The sequence below is a fragment of the Sphaerodactylus townsendi genome, linkage group LG07 (assembly GCF_021028975.2).
Source record: "Sphaerodactylus townsendi isolate TG3544 linkage group LG07, MPM_Stown_v2.3, whole genome shotgun sequence".
NCBI classification, from domain to species: Eukaryota; Metazoa; Chordata; class Lepidosauria; order Squamata; family Sphaerodactylidae; genus Sphaerodactylus; species Sphaerodactylus townsendi.
In genome coordinates, this window is record NC_059431.1 from 7,850,823 (window position 1) to 7,878,393 (window position 27,571).

Consider the following 27,571-nt stretch of genomic DNA (forward strand, 5'->3'; position numbering starts at 1 on the left):
GACACATCATAACTAGCTGGATGGAGAAAGATGCTGTTTGCGCCTCTCCGCATGCAGCAGGAGATGAAGAAGGGTGCTTGTGTAACCTCAGCTTGTGGGTTCTGTGGGGCAGAACTTGGAATGAGTTTGCAACAACAAATTTTAAAAACAAAATGGTTTACTTTATCATATAACATCAAACATCAACATTTAACCTCACACTTCAAGGTCCTGTTCAGGTTTCATTTCAAGTCCTTCTAATTACAGTCTTCTGATATTGCTAAGTCCAATTCTTCTTTGCAAGTGGGTTGGCTCCTGAAGACTCCAAGGGCTTGATGAACAGGATTCAACATGATGAAGGTTTCCAGGAGAACTCTCACCCATTACAAACATAAAAACCTCTGAAACAACAAACTCCAACATTTACAACATAGCAAAAATAAACAACTACCTTCCCAGTAGTTCCCAACAATATTGCAGTTACCTTAACAAGGTGTTAAGGGCTTATACAACCAAGGTCCGAGTCTGGTAGCCTTGTCTCCTCCAACTACATGAGGTCTGCTGCAGCCTCTTGCTGCTTTGAGTCTCCACCCCTTACTGGGTCAACCCATTCTGTGCATGGGGGTTACACTTGCAAGAATGTTGGTATTTGGAGAAGAAGCAGGAAGTAAGGAAGTCTCCTCCAAGTAGCAATCTACATGTCGAAGGGATAGTTTCAGTGCAAAAGAGGAAAGGTGCCCAGTATCTTGACCTATCTGTTCCTCAGAATCACTAGTGCGGAGTCCTTCTAAAAAATACATAATAACAATGAAAGAACGGTTTTCAAAATGATTACTACAACCAAGTCCTTAAATATAACACCCGCCTGAATTCCTCATCCTTTGCATATTAGGGGCAGGTTTCCATTTTACATGGCCACGTCAGGACCTGCCCTGGGCCATTAGAGAGGGTCCAACTTTCCTCGTTATTAAAAAAAGAAGATAAAAAATGGAAAGATAAGAAAAGGAGAGAAAGATTAATGAGAAAGAACATAAAGAAACGAGGGCAGGCTGTTTCTGAGAGCTCAACAGCTCACTCACGCTGCTGATTTGAGGTTTTTTTTTCAGAATTAGTGGGCTTGAATCCAGACCTTTGCAGCTCACCTGTCAAATTTTAAGGCCACCGGTATATAGACAGGTGAGAGCTAAGAACTAGCCCCTATCAGCAATGTGTAGTCTAGGAGCACTCGTAGGCTCAACCAGAGCCATTCCATCGGAAGGCGGACAAACCTTCCTCCGATGAGAATAATCATTTGCAGACCTCATGTCCTGACGCACAACAGCAGGCTCTATCAAGGGACCCAGTGGAGGTAGAGAGTCATGAGCCCACCTTGACTAGATCTGTTTGCTGCTATAACACCCCATAATTCCCCCCTCTGCCACCCATACTCTATGAGCAAATTCCCTGGCAGGCAACTGGAACTATTCCGGCTACTGGAAGAGAGTAAAATAAATATAATAAATAAATAACTCTACAAGAAAACTCAACAGGAAACAACAGTCTGAGGAACCGAAAGCTAGGGACAAAACGATAAAACACATTGGTTAGGATAACTTTAATTAGGTATTGGCAATTAGTGAAGGCATCCCCCCCCCCCCTCGCCCGAAAGGCATTTGGTGCAGTTTGACTATCGCTATATCTAAATCTCAACATGGTCAAATCTGTCGATGCTTAAATCTAGAGACTGAGGCCAGACTTAAACCGAACTACTTCACAAGGTTGTTGTAAAGATGAAATGAATAAGAGAAGAACACACTGCTGCAACATTGTGCTTCTTGGAGGAAGGATAGAGTAAAATGTGACAGTAGACAGACAGTAAAATGAAAGCAAGAGAGCAATTAATAGCAGAAGGAAATACCTGTCATTGTTTTTATTTTTTTAATGCACAATTACTGGAAAGATGTTAAAACATGTAAAATATTTTATGGTTTTTAAGACTCTAACCCGGCTGAATTTGAAGTGGAATTATCTATGAAGTGCAATCATGTCATCACCAAAATGTGTAAGCTCTTCTTGAGATTTGAATCAGAAGAAGAGCAAAAGATTGTATGACAAAATGGGCCATTAACTTGGGCAGAACATACAAATGGAACAATGTGAGAATATGTGATTAAAGATCCTTAAATTATATTCCGGTCTCAAGGAGAATTTTTCTGAACTGACGTATCATTGATATTTGTCACCAGAGAAATTGGCAAAGATGTATAAAAATGTTTTGAATATGCACTGGAAATGTGAACATCATGAAGGGTCTATCATTTATGACAGGCTTATAGTAAAGTTAAAAAAAGATATACCGTATATATACTGGAGTGCTGTGTGGTTTCTGGGCTGTGTGGCCGTGTTCTAGCAGCATTCTCTCCTGACGTTTCGCCTGCATCTGTGGCTGGCATCTTCAGAGGATCTGATAGTAGGAAAGGAAAGCAAGTGGAGTATATATACCTGTGAGTAAAGGTCAAAAGGTGAGGGCATCTGAATAGAAGTGGCCTGGCAAATGAGTAGCAATGAAATGTTGCATGTGAGTAACAATTGAGATAGCAAGGTCAATAGGTGAGGCATCTGAGTAGAAGTAGTCTGGCCTTTGTTCTCTTTGATTGTTTATTGTCTATAGTCCTCCTGTGTTTGTGTGGAGCTGATTAGTCAAATTACTCACATACTACACTTCATTGTTACTCACTTGCCAGGCCACTCCTATTCAGATGCCCTCAATATTTGACCTTTACTCACAGGTATATATATTCCACTTGCTTTCCTTTCCTACTATCAGATCCTCTGAAGATGCCAGCCACAGATGCAGGTGAAACGTCAGGAGAGATTGCTGCAAGAACACGGCCATACAGCCTGGAAACCACACAGCACCCCAGTGATTCCAGCTGTGAAAGCCTTCGACAAGATATAAATACATTTAACAGTTCAGAAGAACTTCAAGATGAATATACAAATGAAACCAGGAGTTTTTCTTTAGGGTCTTATGGACAGAAAGTTTGAAAAAAATGTGGAATGTTGTTTTTATATATATGATATCAGCAGTGAGATTACTGTATGTGCACAAATGGGAAACTGCATCTATACCTACAGTAAACAGAAGAATGGTTTGTGAAGTTAGTGGAATTGGTGAAGATAACCAAACTTACCTCTTTGATTAGAGAAAAGAGCTTATTTAAATTCATGGACAATTGGAAATCCCTGATAGGTTTTTGCAGAAGACAGACTCCCCCACCCCCAAACGGATAATTTCTGATTTGGTTTGATTTTTGGATTTATATCTTGCCCTACTCTGACCAAAGGCTTACATATAGTCAACATATAACACATACAATCAATATATCAAACTCAAATCTGGAAATAATACATCGTACAATAAGAAACGTAAATAATTTAAATTAGAACACTAAATACTTAAAATTTACAAAATATGCCAACTTAAGCACCTATAGGGAAACAGAAGAACGAGAAGATAGATATAATAGAGAAAGGTGAGTTTTTTTAGTGACATAAATTAAGAAGTAATTCTTTAATTGGAACTAAAAAGCAAGCAGTAAGTTCTTTAAGCATGATTATATTTGGTGCAGGAAAACCAGGATTATGTCTCTTTCCCATTTCCAAGCATTTTCTTTCTGTTTTTGGTTGTTGCCTTATTGTTTCCACCAAAAAAAAGCTTAGTACAATTTTGAATAAAAACAAATCTTTAAAAAATAGAACTGAAGCAACGATACATTAAAATGATGCTTTCTGCCCATAAGACCCATTAAACTGATACATTAAAAGATACAAAGGTTGCACAGTATGATCCTAGCTTGAATAAAATAATCCTAGTAGTATTGATTACATTTCCGAATGAGCAATCCAACAGTGGAATGCTAAGAAGAGTTACTCCTGTGTAAACCCCTTGCAATGAGTGGGTTTAGGGTGGAATAACTTTCCTGAGATTGCACTGCAAGTAACTTGGGGAATAATTCAGGTACTGCCTTTCTATTGCCCCTTTACTTGGAATAAACACGTTTAAACATAATGCACAAAACGCAAGGCGTCAAATTCCGTCCCGACATTCAAGAGTTAATCCATCCAGGCGCGTAGCTTTAAGACTCTCCCCCATAAGCCCCGCCCCCTCCCGGCCAATCCTTTCCTTCCTTTCCTTTATTAAATGGCGGATTCCTATTTCTCTACTGGCAGCTGTCATCTTGGTCACGCCGTACGCTGCGCCCGCCATCTTTGTATAGGGAAAAGCGCCCACAAAAGCATTCCTCCCTTACGACAAGGTGGTGTCTCTTGCTCTCTGCCGCCCTTAAAAAAGATGGCGAAGCGAGGCGCAAGCGGGCGGCGTCTGTACAGACGCTGATTGGAGGAGAGGCGCCCAGAAAGACATCAGAGGCCGGAGAGGAGGGAGGGACTCCGGAACAGCCGCCATGGGCGAACCTGAGAAGTTCTGCTATGTTTACAGCTGCGATCTGGACATTAATGTGCAACTCAAGATGTGAGTCCTCAGTGTGTGTATGTGTATGTTTAAGTGTGTAAGTGTGTATGCATGCACGTAGGTTTATGTATATATATGTATGCATAGGTACATGTGTGTATGTGTGTGTATGTGGATCTACCTATTTATCTATATGTATGTATATTTTGTATGTTTGTAAGATATGTATGTGTGTATATATAAATCCATATAGATAAATAGAAAGATCCACAAATGAGTATATACATATGTGTATATATGCATGTGTGTATGAATATGTATCTATATGTGTGTGTATACAAAAACACGATGCAATGCACAATTGTAGACAAGAGACCCTTTAAGAAATCTCAGATATCTAACTGTCTGGTTGTTTATCTGTCTGTCTATCTATGTCTCTCTGTATATCATGTACTTTATTAACTTCTATATATGTATTTATAAACTATCATGTATCTCCATCCATCCATCCGTTGTATCTTTTGTATGTGTTAGTGGTTGGGCAAGTCCACTGATGAGTTCTCAGTCTCAATCCCTTTGCAAGGCATTTCACTTTGGGGGTGGGGGTAGAGAGAAGAGAAGGTGCCACCCACTTCCATATAGAGCTATGCTTTATTTTATTTAGTGCATTATATCAATATCTTAATGAGGATGTTCCATTGTTTAGATGCTGTGTGAGTATCAGCATTACCCTGCCTTTTTCCTAACCAACTTCAGGCTCAAGGTGGGAAGCATCCAATAAACTATGTATAATTTAAATAAGTACATTATACAATGTAAAATCGATACCTTATTAAGGTTATAAACATAGTACGGCTGTAAGGTCTAGAAGTTTTCTCCACGCTCCCTCCCCTTCGCCCCTACCAGTACACCTATTTAAAATACTTTTAGAAGTTATTTCCTTTGGAAACAAGATCTGGAGTGTGTTGAGCCAGAATTGAGGAACAACAGCTCTTGATGCTGAGTCCTTGTGTACACATGCAAGAGATTGAGTGGGTGAATATTGTCCCTTTATTTCTTTAATTGATTTGATTTTCAATGGAAACCCAAGGCGCTTGCAACATTCTCCTCTTCTCTGTTCTGACCCTGCAACAACAATCCTGTAAGTTGGCAAGGCAGAGAGTATGTGACTGGCCCAAGGTCATCCAGAAAGCTTCTATAGCAGTGATGGCGAACCTATGGCACGGGTGGCAGAGGTGGCACTCGGAGCCCTCTCTGTGGGCACGCGCACACAGAGTCCATCATGTGGGGGGCGGAAAATCACACCCCCCCACACACACATCTAGACTGACCTGAGCCACTGAGCACAATGTGCACGCACCGTGGTGAGCAGGGAGGACTCAGCTGGCGGGCCTGATGCCTGTGCTCTGGGTGGCTGCTGCCTGAGGTGCAGAGGAGGCAGAGATGCTAGAAAGGCACAGAGCGGTGCGCGTGGGACTTGCTGGAGGCTAGAGCAGGCTGGCCCCTGCTTGAGCGGGTGGGGCAGAGGAAGAGGGAGCCAACCAGTTTTTTCTAAACTAAAACCTCAGCATTCAGGTTAAATTACCATGTTGGCACTTTTCGATAAATAAGTGAGGTTTGGGTTGCAATTTGGGCACTTGGTCTCAAAAAGGTTTGCCATCACTATTCTATAGTACAAGTGGGGATTTGAACCTGGTTCTCTCAGATATCAGTCTGACACATTAGACATCAGTCTGAAACTTAGATTGTTTCTGGGTTACAAACTGCTAGTGGGGACAGTCATGGTGGGAGGCTGTTTCCATTAAAAATAAATCTCTGTATGGAAAGCTAGCATGTCAGCATTTTACTTCAGCATTCTCCCTGAAGTCTTAGCTTTCTACCTGTGGGAATTTTGTTTTAACATAAAGTACACAGAAAACTAAGATTTCAGAGGGATGCTGAAGCCGAATCCTGACATGCTAGCTTTTAATAATTAAGGGGTCCATTTTCATACATGGGGGATTGTCCGTCTGCAGTTGTGCACTCTGCATGAAAATGGACTGCTAGTCAGAATAGTAATAACAATAGTAAGAGTTTGGATTTATATATAACAATAGTAAGAGTTTGGATTATACCCGTTCTCTCCTGTGAGGAGACTCAAAGGGGCTTACAATCTCCTCCCCCACCCCCCACACACAACAAACACTCTGTGAGGTGGGTGGGACTGAGAGAGCTTTGACTACCCCAAGGTCACTCAGCTGGCATGCGTTGGAGTGCACATGCTAATCTGGTTCCCCAGATAAGCCTCCACAGCTCAAATGGTAGAGCAGGGAATCAAACCCGGTTCTCCAGATTAAAGTGCATCTTCTCTTAACCACTACTCTACACTGGCTGTATGTTAAGATTTACAGCACACTCAGCTGTTGATAGGTGGAGTTGCTTTGGCTTTGTGTTTGTCTCATCCTGCTTTACGATCTTACTTTGCGCTTTTTTAGAGGAAGTTTGGAGGGCAAAAGAGAGCAGAAGAGCTACAAGGCAGTTTTGGAAAATCCGATGCTGCGGTTCTCGGGACTGTACCAGGAGACTTGTTCTGACCTGTATGTGACCTGCCAAGTGTTTGCAGAAGGGAAGCCCGTTGCTCTTCCTGTTCGGACATCCTACAAAGCTTTTAGCACCCGGTGGAAGTAAGTCCCTTTCCTCTCTGTTTTGGACACTTGGGGGCCATGCCGTTTTTGTTCTGCTTCGTCGAGAATTTTTTTTCTGTGCTGTTCTTTAGAGTAGCTCGAAGCAGCATGTGTATTCTGCTTCGCCTTCCATTTGGGCCCCGACCAGCCCGAAATCACTCAGTAAGCTTCATAGGAAATAGCAGATTCGAACCCAGGTCTCCCCAGTTTTGTGCTCTAGCCTAGGGGACCCCACCCCTTTTTGATCATGCGGGCATGTTTGGAATTCTGATTCTGACGGGACGTACCATCCTCCCTGGCAATGGTGGGCTAAAATCGAAGCCAAACTCAATGAGCTGGGTATTTCCTTAGAGGACCTGCTGATGCTAACAGAGCAGGAGGTCTATGGGGCTATCAAGAAGAGACTTTTTTGATAGAGTTCAAGCAGATGCTAGAGGAAGCCAATAAAACCTGTTCCCGATCTCTCTGGGAATACGGTGGATAAGGTTAATTGCAGCCATTTCTACCTCCTGGATTTGAGGCCAAATTGGTATGAAACAATCACCTTAGCTAGGTGCAGAAATGTGCGCCTGCTTCCTTTAGCCAGGGGCGTCATCTTGGTATTCCACACAAAGAAAATGCCCTGTGGCATGGAGTTCTGTGAAACAGTATCTCATATGCTGTTGAATTATTCCCTTTATGAAGAAAGATGGGAAGGCTTATAATCCCTCCTGTCTCGGAAGTGAAGGTATAACAGATGATCAGAAGGTTTTGTTTCTTTTAAATAGCCACAACCTTGATCTGTTGGAAGCGGTGGCTAAATTTTTAAACGGTGTTATTTCAATGCGCTTGAAATTGTAAAACTTGTTTTAAATTTGTGATGTATATGCGGTTTATATGCCATTAAAGGTATTCGAAATCGATTCTGACGGTGGGTGCATCTGCAAAATGGCTACCGTGGGAGGCGGAGCCCAGCCCAAAATGACTGCCACTGGAGGCGGAGCCACCCACTCACAGAAGAAGCCCATGGCTAAGGTGTAAAAGGAGTAATTTTAGAGGGTCACTGTAGAGAAGGAGTGAGAGAATAAAACCGAAGTTGTAATGGCAGCATCCTCTGAAACAATATTAGTTTAATCTGCACAGTCAATCAAATCTTTAGTGACCAATTGGAAGCCCGGCTGGGCAAGAGCCTCACCTGGCCTCAACCCCTTTCTAAAATCACTTGGTGGGTGCCGGGAAAAGTATTAGTGTGTGCTATGGGGCACTCACAAGGACCCCGCTGGGGCCTCCTGCTCTAATCACTTCACAACAAAATCTCCCCCCCCCCCCCATCTATCCTTGCACCATGTGCCTACCCTGTCTCTGGTCTTGAGTTCAGGAATTGAACTTTGCCTCTAAAATGGACACGGGCTTTACTGCTTATTCACAAAGATGTTCTCTCTCCTCAGCTGGAACGAATGGTTGAAACTGCCCGTCAAGTATCCAGATTTGCCCCGTAACGCCCAGGTAGCCTTGACAATATGGGATGTCTACGGTCCTGGCAAAGCGGTCCCTGTTGGGGGAACGACAGTCTCGCTCTTTGGGAAATATGGGTATGTATGAATTGGGCCGTTTGCCAATGGGGCATTTTTGGTGGTGGCCCCTTGCCTTTGGAACGCCCTCCTCTTTGAGTCTTTCCTGGCATCTACTTGGCTTGCTTGCTTATTTATTTATTTTACACACCAGGCTAGAATACATCTTTCGGCCCTGGCTTTTAATAAGGGGTTTCATCTGGCTGAAAACACATCCACCCACAAACATGGAACAGATAGCTCCCTTAGGAAAAGGTGCTGTGCTCTCACCCATGGCTTTTAGGTGAGATTTTGATGCAGATTATAGGACCAGTATTAGAACTCACACGTCATTCACCTTTTCTTCCCTTCTCCCCAGCATGCACTTTGTGAGGCTGGTGGGGCTGAGAGAGTTCAGAGAGAACTGTGACTGGCCCAAGGTCACCCAGCAGGCTTCATGTGGAGGAGAGAGGAAACGAATCCAGTTCTCTGGATCAGAAACCACTTCTCTTAAGCACTGCTCCATACTGACTGTGTACTATGATAAAATCGAGCGCGTAACCCGCTGAGTAATGCACCGAATGAAAGGAAGAGGTAGATTGGAATATGGATGAACTCTCAGTCCACCAATATCTCTGAAATGCTGTAGCTGCACTGCATTCGGAAACTGCAGACAGTGGTCAGATGTCTAGTTGTAGACAGTTATTGGAAGCTTGTGACTTCAATGCCTGAGCAGTTACACTGGCTCCCGGTCTGCTCCTGTGCCCAATTCAAGATGTTGGTTTTGTCCTTTAAAGCCTTGTATGGCTTGGTACGGGGACTTTGGGTTTCTTCCTGACAATTGAGATCACAGAGGTCACTGCTTGACTCCCCCACTGACCAAAGAAGCTTGTCTGGTGGTTATACAAGAAAGAGCCTTTTTGGTGGTGGCTCCACAATTATGGAGCAACTTCCCCAAGGAGGTGCACTTACTTACTTACTTACTTACTTACTTACTTACTTACTTACTTACTTACTTACTTACTTACTTACTTACTTACTTACTTACTTACTTACTTACTTACTTATACATTACATTTTTAAACCTCCCGCCCCCGAAGGGCACTGGGCGGTGTACACCAGGCCAAACAATATTACACACAGTGGCCGAAAACAACACTACACATCATAAAATAACTTAAATTAAGCTAAAAACAGTTTACAGAACTCATAAAACCTAGCAGCATCAGAACAGTAAAACGGTACAACAAATTATAAGAGTATGACGTCCGGTCCCAAGGCCAAGCGGGGGCAGCAGTGTAGGTTAGGTGTTATATTGGGCGTGCCAATGATGGAGTGGCACGCAACACAGGGGCATCCCGGGGGGGGCGGGGTCCGTGGCTGGCCTCACCAAAAGCCCCGTGGAACAAAACCGTTTTACAGGCCCTGCGGAATTTGCTAAGATCCCGCAGGGCCTGCACATCTGATGGAAGGGTGTTCCACCAGGCAGAGGCCAGTGCTTTTACGGCTAGCTGGGTAGAGGCTAGCCGCATCATGGAGGGGCCAGGGACCACCAGTAGCCCCTTTGTTTTCTACCTTTAGGAGGCAGCTGGTCAATTTTGGAAACATAGAGCTGGAAAGGTCTACTCCAACCCCTTGAACAATGTAGGACACTTACAACTACCTCCTCCCCCACAACCCTAACCCAACACTCCCCCAGCGATCTCTGCTTTATGCCCAGAGGTTTTATTCAATTAGATTTTTTGCCTGTCGTCAATTTTAAACTGTAAACTTCATTCACATCCTTTTAAAAATGTGTTTTATGTCCTTGTGTTTTCCTATTTATATTGTAGGCCCCTTGAGTTCTGAAAAGCAGAACGGTGGCTAATAAATGTTTTAAATAACTAAAATGGAAATTATGGTCCGGCTGAAAGCAGGAAGAAGAAGAAGAAGAGTTTGAATTTATATCCCCCCCTTTCTCTCCTGCAGGAGACTCAAAGGGGCTTACAATCTCCTTGCCCTTCCCCCCTCACAACAAACACCCTGTGAGGTAGGTGGGGCTGAGAGAGCTCTGAGAAGCTGTGACTAGCCCAAGGTCACCCAGCTGGCATATGTGGGAGTGTACAGGCTAATCTGAATTCCCCAGATAAGCTCCACAGCTCAGGCGGCAGAGCTGGGAATCAAACCCGGTTCCTCCAGATTAGATACACGAGCTCTTAACCTCCTACGCCACTGCTTCTCCCTTGAGTCCTGTGATAAGACCTTTATGAGCAAGCACTATGTCCCTGTAAGGTGAACTATTCCCCAGTGTTTGTTAACACACAGCGTGCTTTCTTGTAGGATGTTCCGGCAAGGGATGCACGATTTGAAAGTCTGGCCCAACGTGGAAGCGGACGGCTCGGAGCCCACCAAGACCCCCGGGAGGACCAGCAGTACCCTTTCAGAAGACCAGATGAGCCGCTTAGCCAAGGTGAGGGCACATTTCCATTTGGGCTGGCCATGGTCTTCATCCGCAGTGTTCCATGCGCTGGTGCAACTAGGACAAGGTGTAAATTTAACCCTGCACATCTGTTTTGCAGCATCTTCCAGACTTTGGGGAGAGGTTGGAGGCACAGGGCATTGAGCATTGCCATCTTTGAAAAGATGCATGGAAAACATTTGCAAATTTTAGCTCACAGGCGTTTCCGCTGGCCAAATACTAGCGCCTTAGGGGCGGCAAAATGCCGTCCTTGAAGCCAAGCCATTAAGCACAGGCAAGCGCTGCTGAAGCATGCTAGCAAAGGCGCCGACCTGGCTCCCCTCCACCTCCCCCAGAGCGGCGTCAGGCCGCCCCAAAACCTCCCTCCTGTTTTTAAAAACAGCGTGTTCCCCGTCCACCCCCCCCTCACCTCGTCATCCTGCGTCGCTCTACCGGACTGCTGAGACCCTCCCTCGCTGTCCTCCGACCCGTGAAGGTCGGAGGGTAGTGTGGGCGGGTCTCCCACGCCAGCCTCTTCGGGGGCCACTCGTACGCAGTGCCGGTGCAGGGGCGGAAAGGGCCTCTGAGTTAGTGGTAGTTTTCCTCTCTTAGTCCTGACCTCAATGGCCTAGGTTAGGAGATCTCAACAGGTCTCAAAAGCTGAGCAGGGTCGACGCTGTTTAGTAGATGGTTAGTACGGCCTACCTTTGTCTGTAGCTGTCCTGGATCAGGCTGTGGGTGAAGTTCCTGCTCAAAATCCTGGTTTCCTGTCTCCAGTTGAGAACTTCAGAGAACATCCTTGGTGACACTGGTTCCAGGTATAGCTCTAGGACTAGTTGCCTCTGTCAACCTAACCAGTCTTGCTGGGGTGTCACAGAGGAAGGGCAGACTAGAGATGTGATGGAGCCCCCAGATCAGGGGTCTGCAACCTGCGGCTCTCCAGATGTTCGTGGACTACAAATCCCATCAGCCCCTGCTGTCGGCCATACTGGCAGGAGAGCCACAGGTTGCAGACCCCTGCCCCAGATAAACCCTTCTGAACTCGTCTTGGCCGGTTCACTGTAAGGCTTTTGCATTGAAGTTGGCAGTCTCTTGAATAAATGTTTGGGGACAGACTCATCGCTGGTCACAGGACGCACGTTTGATGGGCAGGAGAATTGGGGTTTTGGCCTCGGGCATCTCCCGAAAAGAATTTCAGGTGAGGTGAATATTGCAGTGATTCAGCCAATCCAGTTTTGCGGAGAAAACACCAATTCAGGAGTGGCCACCTGCTGGAAAATTCATACCTTCGTACCTTCGGGAACGTCTTACCCCATATGTCCCCGTGCGGCCTCTGCGTTCGGCAGAGGCCAACTTGCTGGTTGTCCCTAGCCCCTCAATGATGCGGCTGGCCTCTACCCGGGCCAGGGCCTTTACAGCCCTGGCCCCTGCCTGGTGGACCACTTTACCACCAGCTATCCGGGCCCTGCGGGATCTTGGAGAGTTCCGCAGGGCCTGTAAGACCGAATTGTTCCACCGGGCGTTTGGAGAAGCCGGCTGCTGATGTACACCCTCCTCTTCCCCCCTTTACACTCTGGATCCTTAACTTTTACAGGGCCCAACTCTCTGGGTTTGTTCTTTCCAGGGTGGGCCTATGAAGTTTTATGAAGTTTTATGCTGGATGCCGATAAATTTGCTTAATCCGCTGTTTTCATTGGGGTTTTAGTGTGAATTGTTGAATTGCTGTTATTGTGTTGTTCACCGCCTAGAGCCCTTTGGGAGAGGGGCGGTATATAAAAATGATTATAAATCAATAAATAAAATAAATAAAATTGACCACCCGTATGCAAGTGCCTCTATATCAAGGTTGTAAGGAATATTTGGGGTTAAGGACACCACAAAGAAGGAGATATCCAATTCTCAATATGCAGAATCTTGTGGCTTGTGTAAACTGTGATAGGGTAGCAAAGCTTCTGTGGTGGCTTAGACGGGGCCCCCCCGGCATCGCGCCGAGGGTCACCATGGTTCTCGCCCACACCTTTTCTGACTCCCACCCAGTGTTTTTTAGGAAGTGGGTGGGGCCACATGGACCTGTACCCCAGCGAGGCTTCTGATTGGCTGTTGGAGATGTGGCTGGCTGTGCAGATTTACTTTAAAAATGTTGATTTGCAACAGCTGCCGCCACCACGCAAGAATCTTTGCTGTGTGCAGTCGTTTTATTGCTGTCTCTGCCTACTTGGATGGCTGTTTTGTGGCTCTCTGCACCATGCTGTAAAACCTGAAACATGGGCTCAAAAGGGTTGGGGATCCCTTAGCTTTAGGCACTTTTGGTTCATTTTGCAACTAGACTGTACTGTCTGAAATGGCAAAATCCACTTGCAAATGATCTTTAAAAATCATTTCCTGGGATTGAAAGTATATCATTTAGCATTATTCAGCATGTGTGACAGTTCCTTTTCTCTCTTTTGTTTTCCACTTTGGTAAACACATTGCTAGCGTGGTGTAGTGGTTCAGAGCAGATGGATTCTAATCTGGAGAACTGAGTTTGATTCCTCACTCCTCCACCTGAGTGGTGGAGGCTCATCAGGTGAGCCAGATGTGCTTCTGTACTCCTACATTCCTGTTGGATGACTTTGGGTATAGTCACAGTTCTTTGGAACTCCCTCAGCCCCACCTGCCTCACAAGGTGTCTGTTGTAGGGAGAGGAAGGGAGAGGAGCTTGTAAGCCAACTTGAATCTCCTTACAGAAGAGAAAGGTGGGGTATAAATCACAATACAGTTCTTTCATTGGGAGATGTAGGGATCGAATCTCAGCCTTTCTTCATGCAAAGAGGTTGATCACAGAGGTCCAGTGTGGAGTAGTGGTTAAGAGCAGGTGGATTCTAACCTGGAGAACTAGGTTTGATTCGCCACTCCTCCACATGAGAGGCAGAGGCTTACCTGGTGAACCAGATGTGTTTCTGCACTCCTACATTCCTGCTAGGTGACCTTGGGCTAGTCAAAGTTCTCTCAGGACTCTCTCAGCCCCACCTACCTCACAAGGTGTCTGTTGTGGGGAGAGGAAGGGAAAGGAACTTGTAATCCACCTTGAGTCTCCTTACAAAAGAGAAAAGTTGGGTATAAATCCAAACTTCTCCTCCTTTCTCCTCCTTTCTTTTTTTCTTTCTTTTTTTCTTTTTTTCTTTCTTTCTTTCTTTCTTTCTTTCTTTCTTTCTTTCTTTCTTTCTTTCTTTCTTTCTTTCTTTCTTTCTTTCTTTCTTTCTTTCTTTCTTTCTTTCTTTCTTTCTTTCCTTCCTTCCTTCCTTCCTTCCTTCCTTCCTTCCTTCCTTCCTTCCTTCCTTCCTTCCTTCCTTCCTTCCTTCCTTCCTTCCTTCCTTCCTTCCTTCCTTCCTTATGACTAATTAGGACTAATAAAAGGAAACCCTTCTTCACGCAACGTGTGATTGGTGTTTGGAATATGCTGCCACAGGAGGTGGTGAGGGCCACTAACCTGCATAGCTTTAAAAAGGGCTTGGACAGATTTATGGAGGGGAAGTCGATCTATGGCTACCGATCTTGATCCTCCATGATCTCAGATTGCAAATGCCTTAGCAGACCAGGTGCTCAGGAGCAGCAGCAGCAGCAGAAGGCCATTGCTTTCACCTCCTGCATGTGAGCTCCCAAAGGCACCTGGTGGGCTACTGCGAGTAGCAGAGAGCTGGACTAGATGGACTCTGGTCTGATCCAGCAGGATAGTTCTTATGTTCCTTCCTTCCTTCCTTCCTTCCTTCCTTCCTTCCTTCCTTCCTTCCTTCCTTCCTTCCTTCCTTCCTTCCTTCCTTCCTTCCTTCCTTCCTTCCTTCCTTCCTTCCTTCCTTCCTTCCTTCCTTCCTTCCTTCCTTCCTTCCTTCCTTCCTCCTTCCTTCCTTCCTTCCTTCCTTCCTTCCTTCCTTCCTTCCTTCCTTCCTTCCTTCCTTCCTTCCTTCCTTCCTTCCTTCCTTCCTTCCTTCCTTCCTTTCATGAGTAGATCACCCAGCAGGCTTGATGTGGAGGTTGGGGACACAAACCCTACTCTTTACCACTACACCACACTGATGAAGTGGTGAAACCAGAGGCCTAACTCCAAGAGGCATAGCTCCACGGGGGTGGGGGGTGCACAACACACTGGGTACGTACTCCTGTGGGGTGTGGCGAGGGCATGGCGGAGGCGTTCCAGGGGCGGTCCTTTCTTTCTTTCTCCTCCTTTCTCCTCCTTCCTTCTTCTTCAACATTGAGTAGAAGTGTCCAGTACTAATGCATTAGTGGTGGCAATGTTTTTGTGGTCCTTTGTTACCATTCAGTTTTGGCAAGAGGCAGCCAGCCAGAGGTGGGGGGGGGGGACATAGAGCAGTGGCCAGGACGATGCTGTGGCATTGCGCCAAAGAGGTAATCGGTGGCATGGACACCAGTGGAGAAGGAGAAGAAGAAACTTCTTTCTCTCCCAGGAAAGCCCGTAGAAGCATATGACTTACGCCACACTTTTTGTGGAGTTATTCTGTGCCACTAAAAGGTGCGTTCCTGGGCCAAAACTCCTCTGAGAGCTGACTAAAGTTGGCACCACTCCCAAGAACAACCCTCTTCACACTGGTCTGGTCTCTTGCAGTGTAGAAGCAATGGCATTGGGGTGAGCTTCTGAATTCCGGATTCTGGAGCCACAGAACCACACTCCGGACTGAACGTCCCTACACAGGTGTCTCTTGTTAGCACAGATCGCGGCTTAGGGCCCGCTCTCATCTAATGCAACTGGCCCCGGTTGGATTGCAGCCTTAATGTCTGCTCTTTCAAAAAAAATGGGATGTTAAATGTCGCAACGTTCAAGGCGGTCGTCCTTGATTTTGTGCAAATTGGACTGAACAGCTGGAACAGGGTTATAAATGTGTCTGTTTCGTCCTTTTGAGATTTATCGTGGCCATAAACTAAGGAAAGTTGAAGCTGCAGCTGCATCTCTACTAAGGCTAGTTTACCTTGGGATTCTAATAAAAAAAATGCATGATAATCCCCACATTTATGGTCAGCCGGCTGCGGTGACATTCCCAAGGTTGAACGTTAAGCAATCGCTACTTTGCCCGAGTGTTGGGTCGGCTGTCCAATGCCGTACGTACTTCAAAGGTGTTGAATATCGCGAGCTGAATTTACTTATTTACGTCATTTATGTCCCATCGGTCTCTCTGCTGGGGTCCTAAATTGACTTACTTTGTTCACCTCTTCACCATTTAGCTCTGCAAGTGAGATTCTGTAGTGTAAACACTGGGTTGCTATTGTCTGCAGAAATCTAATTCGAATCATTTCAGGCTCAAAACCCCCTATCCAAAGAAAAGGTTTCTAGCCCTTATTGTTCTAGAGCAGTGATGGCGAACCTTTTTGAGACCAGTGCTTAAGTGCAACCCAACCCAAATTGCGGCCATTTGCAACCCCCCCAGAAGCCCGGTTGGCTCCCTCTTAAGTCCCAGCCCCCCACCGGCTCGAGCAGGGGCCAGCCTGCTCTAATCCTCAGCAAGTCCTCGTGCGCTCTGTGCCTCTCTAGCATCTTTGCCTCTCTGCTTCCAGCCCCTCGGGCAGCAGTCTGCAAGGCACAGGCACCAGTGGCATGGCCAGGTCCTCCCTGCTTGCAGCGGTTATCTTGAAGTGGTGCTCAGTGGCCCAGGCCAGTCTGGAAGTGTGTGTGTGTGTGTGGGGAAATTGATTTTCGCCCCATGATGAACTCTGTGTGTGTATTATTATTGCTTGTAGAGGCTCCGAGTGCCACCTCTGGCACCCGTGCCATAGGTTCGCCATCACTGTTCTAGAGAACAACTTCATCCTTTTACCTGTGCTTTGATTTAGTTCCTTTAGAAAAGGGTTTCCCACACTGGGACAAATATTTCATGAAAAAGGTGCACGGTTCAACCTAGAATAATGCCACAATATTAACTCTATAATTATATACCCATGTAAGTGTGGTAGTTTCAGGTGAAGTCAGAGTCTATTGTCAGCTGATAGGTACTCCAAAAGCCCAATGAAGGTATTTTTTGTGGCCCTTTAGGGTCTGCCTGGATAACTGAACACAGTTTTCCCCTGTTTCGAGTGAAATTCTAATGGGGTTTTGATTTATAGCTGTATCTGATGCAGCTTTCCTCTTGAAGCAGTTATAAAAATTAAAAAGGGATTGGGTTAAAAAACGCCCCTTTAATCTTTTGAAGGTTGACACAAATGGCATTATTAAATGGAGATGTCTCTGGCCTTCGTCTCTGCTTGCTTTTGGTGTATGCAATAAAATACAATCAGAAATGTGGTGTTTTCAAAACACACACAGATGCCCCTTGTAGATAAACTTTCTTTTGAGTTCACCCCAAATAATCTTGGGATTCTCACAAAGGGATCAGCACAGTCTTCCAAAGGAGAAGTTTGTAAAAAATGCTGACGTGTGTTTCAGCAATGAAGACAAATCTCTGAAGCTGAATTGATCACGTTAAAAAAAATAACAATTTGAGGATTGTTAATTTGATAATGATTAAGATATAAGAGACTGACTAGTTAGTAGGAGGTTAGGCTGGGTGTATCTGTCTGGGTTTGATTCCTGCTCTCTGCCGCCTGAGCTGTGGAGAGCTTATCTGGAGGAATTCAGATTAGCCTGTGCACTCCACACGCGCCAGCTGGGTGACGGGCTAAGTGCAGCACCGAGACTCTCATCCCACCTACCTCACAGGGTGTCTGTTGTGAGGGGGAAAGGGCAAGGAGATTGTAAGCCCCTTTGAGTCTCCTACAGGAGAGAAAGGGGGGATATAAATCCAAACTCTTCTTCTTCTTCTAGTAAAGGTGGTTTAGAGGTGGTGGACAGAAGACGGTGGCTTTTTAAATTTCATGATGATTTCTCTGATAATATTAGAGAATGTCACATTGGGATCCATCATGTTATGATTTTCTCAATGCAGTCTCTCTTTTTTTGCTTGAATTGCATAAATGTATTCCAAATGCAGAACCCAGATGTGCATTAACAGCACAGAATTGTGAAAACAGATGGGGGTGGGGCGGGGAAGGTGGAGAAAACCAAGCAGTTTCAATAAGTAAACTTCTAAATCCTTGAAGATGCCTCAGAAGAGCTGGAAGAATGGAGGGGCCACCTTCTTTACAGAAGAAAGTTCCCAGAGAATATGACCAGGACTTCACGCCTGTTTGTTTCTCCCAGGCTTTCTGGCCTGGAAACATACCATGCCCCCAAACAGTCCCATGTGTTTCTCTCTTGTAAACAGGGCAGGATCCACCCTCAATGCAGTCTTCGGTAGATGTACTGTTTATTTTTTTGCTGTTTCTATAAGTTTTGAATTCTTTTTGGTTGTTTTTTTCCCTTATGTTTGTCAAAAAATATTGTTAAATATAGCAGTGAAGACAAATCTGAAGCTGTCTTCTGGTGATGAGTTTAATGGGGTTTGCTTCCAGGGCTGACAAACCTCCGATGGTTGTTGGGGATCCCTGCACCCGGGTGCTATGACCTGCCAGTACTCTTGGTGGCTGCAGAAGAAAATTTGTATACTTGTGTACTTACTGGAGGTTCTAACAGGAAGTGGCAAATGGTAGCTCTAGGAATGGCTGAATACTTTGCAGTTCAACAACAACCACAACCTTTATTTGGCATTTAAAAATAGGTTCTAGAGCATTGCCAGACATTTTTGAAATACAAATCAAGAGTACATTCAAAGCAGACGGAAGACTATCTAGTAGTACCATTACTTAGAAAGTTCTGTCACTTGTAAAGGAAATTTTTGCTACTTTGCAAGAGCATGACATCTGTGTTGTTTAACAGAAGCTCCACAACAGAACAGTCAGAGTCACTTTCAGATTTGTCCAGGGCCAGCCACGGAGAGAGAAATTCTAATGCCCACATATCTCAGACAGTCAAGAATAATGTGAGCAAAGTCTCCCTTACGATTTTTTTACAGTGTGGACAAACCGATCCTGGAGAGGTATGGATAAATGTGACCCTTTGAAATGGCCGATGGGAAGGTGTGGATCTGGCTCTTGTGTAATCCATCTCTGTTGCGGTTCAGTTAATAATTCAAGATATTTGGCTATGTACCCCTGTTCTGGTATTATTCCGACAGAGAGGGGTGAGCATGATTTATCTGCTTGCCCCAACGAGATATGATATTCCTGTTCTAGAAGTCTACTTTTCAAGGTTTGGAAAATCTCTCTGGGTGTCAGCATACAGATATCTTCCAGTAATAAACCTATTGAGGAAATTTTTGATTTGAGAAGTTGATACTTTGCAGTTCTAACATAGAGTTTCCAGGAATTCCAAGAGTTAACTTCCGGGGTAGTGCTAGGGACTTCAGGAAACGATAGCTTCTATCAATTTGTCATTCCCTGTGACTGACCAGGTCGACGTAAAATTTCTCAGCATTGAGAGAATAAAATTTGGGTTGGTGGTCTGGTAGCCGTTGCTCTTGAAGGCGTGTGACTAATGAACGGGTCTCTTCAATGTAGGCCTCCGACAAGGAGCACTTGGAGGAAGTAAGTAGCGAGGAGGTGTGACCTGCCAGCATCTGCCTTTATCAGAGTGCATGTTTGTGCCCTCTGTGAGACTAATCTCTAATAATCTGAAAGCTTTTCCTGTATTGAATCTGTGGGCAACTATATACAGTTCTCAAGCATCCAGCTTCTTTTTGTGCCCCTTAACTGTCTTGCGCTTGCCGAACAATTAACTAACCAGGTTCTGAGGTAACGTGAGACCCCAGTTCAGTCACTCATTTCAATGGGGGGGTTCGAATGTAGCCAGTTTTAAAAAAAATGGGGTTGAAACCCCACAAAATGGCCAGTTAGACTCTTGCACAAAGTTATACACACACACACACACAGGAAACTGGCTTGCCCTCAATCCAATCCTTGGTCCCTCAAGGTCAGTATTGTCAACTCAGGCTGGCAGCCGCACTCCCGGGTCTCAGTTGGAGGTCTTTTGCATCACCTACTGTCTGGTGCTTTTAATGAGGGATGCCGGGATTAGAACCTGGGACTTCCTAGTATGATGCTCTGCAGTGGGCCAATGACCAGTCCCCAAACATAAAGCTGCCTTCTGCTGAATCAGACCTTTGGTCCATCAAGGTCACTATTGTCTACTCAGACTGGCAGTAGCTCTCCTTGGTCCTGAATCAGACGGCTGGTCCATCAAGGTCAGTATTGTCTACTCCAGGGGTCTGCAACCTGCAGCTCTCCAGATGTTCACGGACTACCATCAGGGGCTGGTGGTTGAGATCTATAAAATCTGGAAGGCATGATTACAGACCCAATCAAACTTGTAAGTAGCTGTCCTTGGTGCTGAAGCAGACCCTTGGTCCATGAAGGTCACTACTGTCTACTCAGACTGGCAATAGCTGTCCTTGGTGCTGAATCAGACCCTTGGTCCATCAAGGTCATTATTGTCTAATCAGACTGGCAATAGCTGTCCTTGGTGCTTAATCAGACCCCTGGCCCATGAAGGTCACTATTGTCTACTCAGACTGGCAATAGCTGTCCTTGGTGCTGAATCAGACCCCTGGTCCATGAAGGTCACTATTGTCTACTCAGACTGGCAATAGCTGTCCTTGGTGCTGAATCAGACCCCAAACATTCCATAACAAAAGTAAATCACAATATAGGCAAGAACTTCCACACTGAAGGCTACCACAAAGCAATATAAGGTGGAAACATGCAGTTTTAATTAAATAACAGTGCAGTGCTGTTCAACTAACTATAACTGCATATGGGAAACCCATAAGCAGTAAACCTATATTTAGTCTGCAGTTAAGATAACCATCCCACGGATTGCTGGGCAAGATTCCAGGTATACACCTCAAGTGTATATACCTGGGTGTAAAAGAGACAAAACAAAGAGTGGGTGTAAATGGGAAGTTCTCACAGTGGAGAGATGTCGGGAGTGGTGTCCCCCAGGATCAGTTTGGGACCAGTGCTCTTTAACCTATTCATAAATGACCTGCCTGGAAGTAGGGTGGGTGGCCAAGTTTGCAGATGATACCAAATTATGTAAAGAGAGATTGGTGAGAACCACAAAGGACTATGAGAAAATTCCAGCGGACCTTGATAAATTAGATGAGTGGGCTCAGAAATGGCAAATGCAGTTCAATGTAGCAAAATGTAAGTGATGCACATAGGGGCAAAAATCCAAACCACATACACACACTACAGGGGTCAGTGCTATCAGTCACAGACCAGGAAAGGGATTTAGGTATCTTAGTTATTAGTTCCATGGGAATGTCAACTCAATGCATAACGGCTGTGAAAAAGACAAACTCTATGCTGGGGATGTTAGAAAAGGAATTGATAATAAAACTGCAAAGATTGTCATGCCCTTATATAAAGCAGTGAGATGCGACCCGCGCCGGAGTACTGTGTCCAGTTCATGGTAGCCGCATCTCAAAAAAAAAAAGGATATTGAGGAGATAGAAAAAAGTGCAGAGAAGGGCAGCAAAAGGATGATTGAAGGATTGGAGCACCTTCCTTATGAGGAGAGGCTGCAGCGTTTGGGACTCTTTAGTTTGGAGAGGAGGCGGCTGAGGGGGGATATGATTGAAGTCTATCAAATTATGCATGGGGTAGAAAATGTTGACAGAGAGAAATTTTTCTCTCTTTCTCACAATACTGGAACCAGGGTGGGGCATTCATTGAAAATGCTGGGGGGAAGAATTAGGACTAATAAAAGGAAACACTTCTTCACGCAACGTGTGATTGGTGTTTGGAATATGCTGCCACAGGAGGTGGTGATGGCCAATAACCTGGATAGCTTTAAAAGGGGCTTGGACAGATTTATGGAGGAGAAGTCGATTTATGGCTACCAATCTTGATCCTCTTTGATCTGAGATTGCAAATGCCTTAACAGACCAGGTGATCGGGAGCAACAGCCGCAGAAGGCCATTGCGTTCACATCCTACATGTGAGCTCCCAAAGGCACCTGGTGGGCCACTGCGAGTAGCAGAGAGCTGGACTAGATGGACCTTGGTCTGATCCAGCTGGCCTGTTCTTATGTTCTTATGTTCTTAAGTCCAAATAGTGGATTTTTGGATTTGTGATTTATTGTACTGTTTGGCCTTGAGACACGTACACTTTACAGCTCTGGCCCCTGCCTGGTGGAACACTCTTCCTCCAGCTGTCCGGGCCCTGCAGGATCTTAATGAGTTCCGCAGGGTCTATAAGACTGAGCTGTTCCGCCGGACCTTTGGGGAGACTAGCTGCTGATGGGCCCTCCCTCCTTATAATATCAAGTGGATCCTGCCGCCCCTTCCCTCTGGTTTTTAAGGGAATTGATAGTAGCTGCCATCTTTTATGTTGATCTTAATAATGCTGCATTTTAATGGGGTGGGGTTTATTTTGTTAGAGCCTATATTAATTGATATTTAACGGATTTTAGTTTGACATATGTGCTCTATTCTATATGTTGTTCACTGCCCTGAGCCCTCCAGGGGAGGGCGGTATATAAACCTAACCAATAAATAAATAGATAAATAAATAAATAAATAAATCTTGCCCAACTATCTGTGAGGTTGTCACCTTAATTGTGAGCTGAATATAGGTTTTCTGCTTATAATTGAACTATATCGCTTTAGCTGGATGGCACTGCACTGCTATTTAATTGAAATTGCACACGTTTGCACCTTATATTGGTTTGTGGTCGCCTTCAGTGTGGACATGCGTGCAGCTACCCTGATTTACCTTGGCCTTTCCCACCGGGATGGTTGTGTTATTAATCTTTTGTACGCAATGACCGTTCAGCATGTCTGAATTCTGTGAAATGTACTTCGTGTCGAATTGTGCATATTCTTCTCCTTGCACCCCCATGATCGACGTGATGAGTCGTAAGGATAATTTCTCCCCTCCCTACCTGCAACGATTTAAATAATGCATCTCTATATTTCTTCTGTTGGCAGCTCACCAAGTCTCACCGGCAAGGTCACATGGTGAAAGTAGACTGGCTGGACAGGCTAACCTTTCGAGAAATCGAAATGATCAATGAGGTAGGTCGTGGCGTGCGTCAGGTTCTTAATGAGCTTCAAGATCTGACTAGAGTTTTTTTTAATTTAATTTTATTGTATTTTCTCTCTGTGCCTTGAGCAAAGCTCAGTTCTCTGGCTGGTGGCCTTTCAAATGGTGCTCTGGGACTTTGCAGCTGTTTGGGAACGTGGTGGATCAATAAGAACATCTGCTGATCTTCTCTGGAGTACATCTCGCCCACCTAATTACTGATCTTCTTCTGCAGGGTTCATGGGGGAGCTTGGCTGAGTTTTGCAGCGTGCTGCAGGAAATCATCAATATGCAAAAGGGCTTTTTGGCCCTGGCGCCAACCTGGTGGAATGCTTGGAGAAGTGAGACCCGGGCCCTGTGATATTTGATGCTGTTTCGCAGGGCCTGTAAGACAGAGGCCCCTTCCGCACATGCAGAATAATGCCCTTTCAATCCACTTTCACAATTGTTTGCAAGGGGATTTTGCTATTTCACACAGTAAAATCCAGCTGCAAAGTGCATTGAAAGTGGATTGAAAGGGCATTATTCTGCATGTGCGGAAGGGGCCAAAACGGTTCCACCCCGCATATGGTTATTGCCATCCGGTCTCCCAACTTTTTTCCGCCTATGTTTATCTCCTCCAAAATGTGGACTGTGTGAAATTGTTATATTGTTGTTACTTCTATTTGGCTTCGGTTAAGAGCAGGTGGATTCTATTCTGGCGAACCGGATTTGATTCCCCATTCCTGCATGTGAGTGGCGGACTCTTATCTGGTGAACTGGATTTGTTTCCCCGCTCCTACATATAAAGCCTGATGAGTGACCTTGGGCTAATCACAGTTCTCTCAGATCTTTTCCAGCCCCATTTTAAGGTGTCTGCTGTGCGGAAAAAAGGGAAAAGGAATTTGTAAGCCGCCTTGAGACACCGTATGTATGTATGTATGTATGTATGTATGTATGTATGTATGTATGTATGTATGTATGTATGTATGTATGTATATATAAATTATTTATATTGTATTATTATTATAATACTGGACAGGTTACAACATAAAAAGTGCAATAATCAATTAAACGTTAAAATACAACATTCCTATCAAAACAGTTAAAATCAATTAAACACTTAAAGGCAGGGTATAAATCCAACTCCTCTTCTTCTCTTCTCAATTATGGGAATAGTTTTAATCGATTATTTACTGTAATTAATTTATATCTGTTGTAAATTGCCATGAGCCTGTGAAGGGAAGGACGGGATGCAAAATCTATAAATAAATAAATCCCCTATGTGTGAGGTTCCTTGTAGGTAGAAAACTAGTTGCAAGGGGTAATTATCCCAGCCTGTCTTGAGAACATGAGGTGAATCCCTTTAGGAGTAGACGGTAGCCTTGTGTGTGGGTTGGTGGGAGAGAGAAAGCATTCGTGCACTGCCCTCCCAGCTATTGTTGCCAACCTCCAGCCTGGGCCTGCCATTACCCAGAATTGGAGCTGAGCTCCAGACTAAAGAGATTAGTTTCCCCAGAACAAATTTTGAAGAGAGGATTCTGTGACTGATCTTTTGGGGGCATGAGGTTAATTTTGGCGTCAATACCTATGGGAGAACTTGGCCCCTGATGTCACTTCACCAGCAGTTAACTGGATCCACAAGTGATACATCTTTCCTTTGGTCCACGAAGGAAGATCCTGAACACTATTTTTTGCCCTTTCTTCTTACACTGTAAATGTTTTAATGCCTGATGTTTGCTGCCATGGCGACCCAATTTGGGTGGGAAGGCAACATAGAAATGTTTTACATTTTAAAAAAAGTAATGCAGCAGTGGCGTAGGAGGTTAAGAGCTCGTAAGCCCATCTGGAGGAAACGTGCTTTACTGCTCCCCTGCAGCTCTGCCGCTTGAGCTGTGGAGGCCTGTCTCAGGAATCTAGATTAGCCTGTGGCACTCTCCACCCATGCTGCCGGGTGACCTTAAAGCTGCTCAAACACAGCTTCTCGGAGCTCTCTCAGCCCCACCTACCTCACAGGGTGTTTGATGTGAGAGGGGAAGGGCAAGGAGATTGTAAGCCCCTTTGAGTTTCCTGCAGGAGAGAAAGGGGGGATATAAATCCAAACTCCTCCTCCTCCTCCTCCTCCTCCTCCTCCTCCTCCCTCCCTCCTCCTCCTCCTCCTCTTCTCTTCTTCTTCTTCTTCTTCTTCTTCTTCTTCTTCTTCTTCTTCTTCTTCTTCTTCTTCTTCTAATAAAATTACCGTCAGTTCTTACCTGTGATTTTTTTCCCTTCCCCTTTTCTTTTAATGCAGAGTGAGAAGCGAAGCTCTAATTTTATGTATCTGATGATTGAGTTCCGCTGCGCAAAATACGACGACAAGGAATATGCGATAGTGTATTACGAGAAGGTAGGCGACTTTGGTTGTGTGTCTGCTTTCTCGGAAGCGTGCGCTCCTCAAATCGGTTGTGTGTACATCTTTTTAAACGTGTCTTCCTACTGGGGTGGGTTTTCTTCCAAGGTAACGGGAGACAGCTGCCAGCTGGCAGATGCTTTTGACTGCATGCAAATTGCATGCTCGAGTTTCGGAGTGATTACAGGTTCCAATCATTCTGTAACACTCTTCAAGATGGCAGAGTTTTAATAAATGTGATTTAAGAAGTCGGGAGATTTATCGTCTTGGCTGCTCCCCGTTGTCTTCCTTCCCTGCCCTCCACGAAAGGAAAAACAGAGCACCTTAAAGCTATTATCTTGCTGGAATCCTATGATGTAGAACACAAAATGGCTGTGGCCAGAGGTGGAGCGTACCACACGATGGCTGCCTCAGTTTACCTTCTGTCCCACTGTAAAAATCCTTGTAGTGTGTTGGCAGATGCTGCTAAAGTAGAAGCCTGCAACCTGCGGCTCTCCAGATGTTCATGGACTACAATTCTCATCAGCCCCTGCCACCATGGTCAATTGGAGGGGAGGGGTGGCATGCAAAGGAGGGAAGGGAGGGGAGGGGTGGCATGCAAAGGAGGGGAGGGAGGGGGCTTGGCATCTGGACCTGGCCCACCCATCCTAGTGGAAGGGGAGGGAGGGGTGGCATGCAAGGGAGGGGAGGGAGGGGTTTTTAAAGCAATGGTTTTAACATGCTGCACAGCCAATCAGAAGCCTTGCTGAGCAAGAGCCCCACCCACTTGTTGGGTCCAAGGAAAGAGGTTGGTTGGCACCATGATGCCCTGAAGCGCTGCACTGGGGACTCTGATAGACAGTTCTCCCTTATGCTTAGTAGATAAAGAGATAAGTCTGTTCTACAGTGCAGCTTTTTAGACCATTCTTGGTGCTCCTACAGACCAACCTGGTGGACTTTTGTCCCACGAAAACCTCCTCCTAGGAGCTGCAGGTGACATTTATGGATCCTCCATTCCCAATTCTATCATGACAACAACCCTGTGAGGTAGTTTACACTGAGAGAAAGTAGCAGGCCTGATGTTGTCCAGCCAGCTTCAAGGTAACGTTCCTAACGTTTCGCCTGCATCTGTGACGGGCATCTTCAGAGGTGTATCACAGTGTGTAACAGACCTCTCTCTGTGATACACCTCTGAAGATACCGGCCACAGATGCAGGCGAAACGTTAGGAACAAGATCCACCAGACCACGGCCACACAGCCCGGAAAACCCACCAGAGCCAGTTGAATCCGGCCATGAAAGCCTTCGACAATACACTTTCACAATAAACTTTCACAGCCCAGAAAACCCACAACAACCAGTTACCTAAAACAGTTTAACATCACAGGTAGGTGCCGAACATGTAAGTTACAATGAGTACATTTATTGTAAGGACTCCCAAATTAGTCTGCGTCGAGTATTAATTCTGAGAAGTAGACCTCTAGGTACAGTTGTGTCTTTATAGGTATCACACTTTTATCTACTAAATCTTGTTATTAAAAGAGTCCGTTAACCTCCAAAGCCACTAGTTGTCAGCTCCTTTTTACTTTGTCGTCTAGGATGGTGATGAGTCCTCTCCAATTTTAACAAGCTCAGAGATTGTGAAGGTTCCCGATCCGCAGATGTCTATGGTAAGTCATTGTCTGCAAAACATTGCTGGTAGGGGGTAGGATGCTAGAGTGGTAAGAAGAAGAAGAGTTTGGATTTATATCCCCCCTTTCTCTCCTGTAGGAGACTCAAAGGGGCTTACAATCTCCTTGCCCTTCCCCGCTCACAACAAACACCCTGTGAGGTGGGTGGGGCTGAGAGAGCTCCGAGAAGCTGTGACTAGCCCAAGGTCACGCAGCTGGCATGTGTGGGAGTGTACAGGCTAATCTGAATTCCCCAGATAAGCTTCCACAGCTCAGGTGGCAGAGCTGGGAATCAAACCCGGTTCCTCCAGATTAGATACATGAGCTCTTAACCTCCTACGCCACTGCTGCGTAGGAGAGACAGGTGTTTGATTTTTGTACAAATAAGAACCCAGCGTGGTGTAGTGGTTAAGAGCAGAGCAGGTGGAGTCTAATCTGGAGAACCGGGTTTGATTCCCCACTCCCCCACCTGAGTGGCTGAGGCTTATCTGGTGAACCAGATATGTTTCCAC

At 45.3% G+C, this 27,571-nt stretch overlaps 1 protein-coding gene across 2 annotated transcripts in view; it reads left to right on the forward strand.

The window, feature by feature from the left end:
• Positions 1–4,390: 4,390 nt before the first annotated feature.
• Positions 4,391–27,571, forward strand: part of PIK3C3 (phosphatidylinositol 3-kinase catalytic subunit type 3) — a 115,860-nt gene continuing 92,679 nt past the window's right edge. For both annotated transcript variants that reach the window (XM_048504122.1, XM_048504123.1), the window contains exons 1-7: positions 4,391–4,492; positions 6,907–7,095; positions 8,523–8,666; positions 10,944–11,073; positions 22,950–23,036; positions 25,313–25,408; positions 26,988–27,059. In XM_048504122.1, coding sequence (XP_048360079.1) covers positions 4,425–4,492; positions 6,907–7,095; positions 8,523–8,666; positions 10,944–11,073; positions 22,950–23,036; positions 25,313–25,408; positions 26,988–27,059 — 786 coding nt within the window. In that variant the 5' untranslated portion in view covers positions 4,391–4,424. The remainder of the gene's footprint in view (positions 4,493–6,906; positions 7,096–8,522; positions 8,667–10,943; positions 11,074–22,949; positions 23,037–25,312; positions 25,409–26,987; positions 27,060–27,571) is intronic.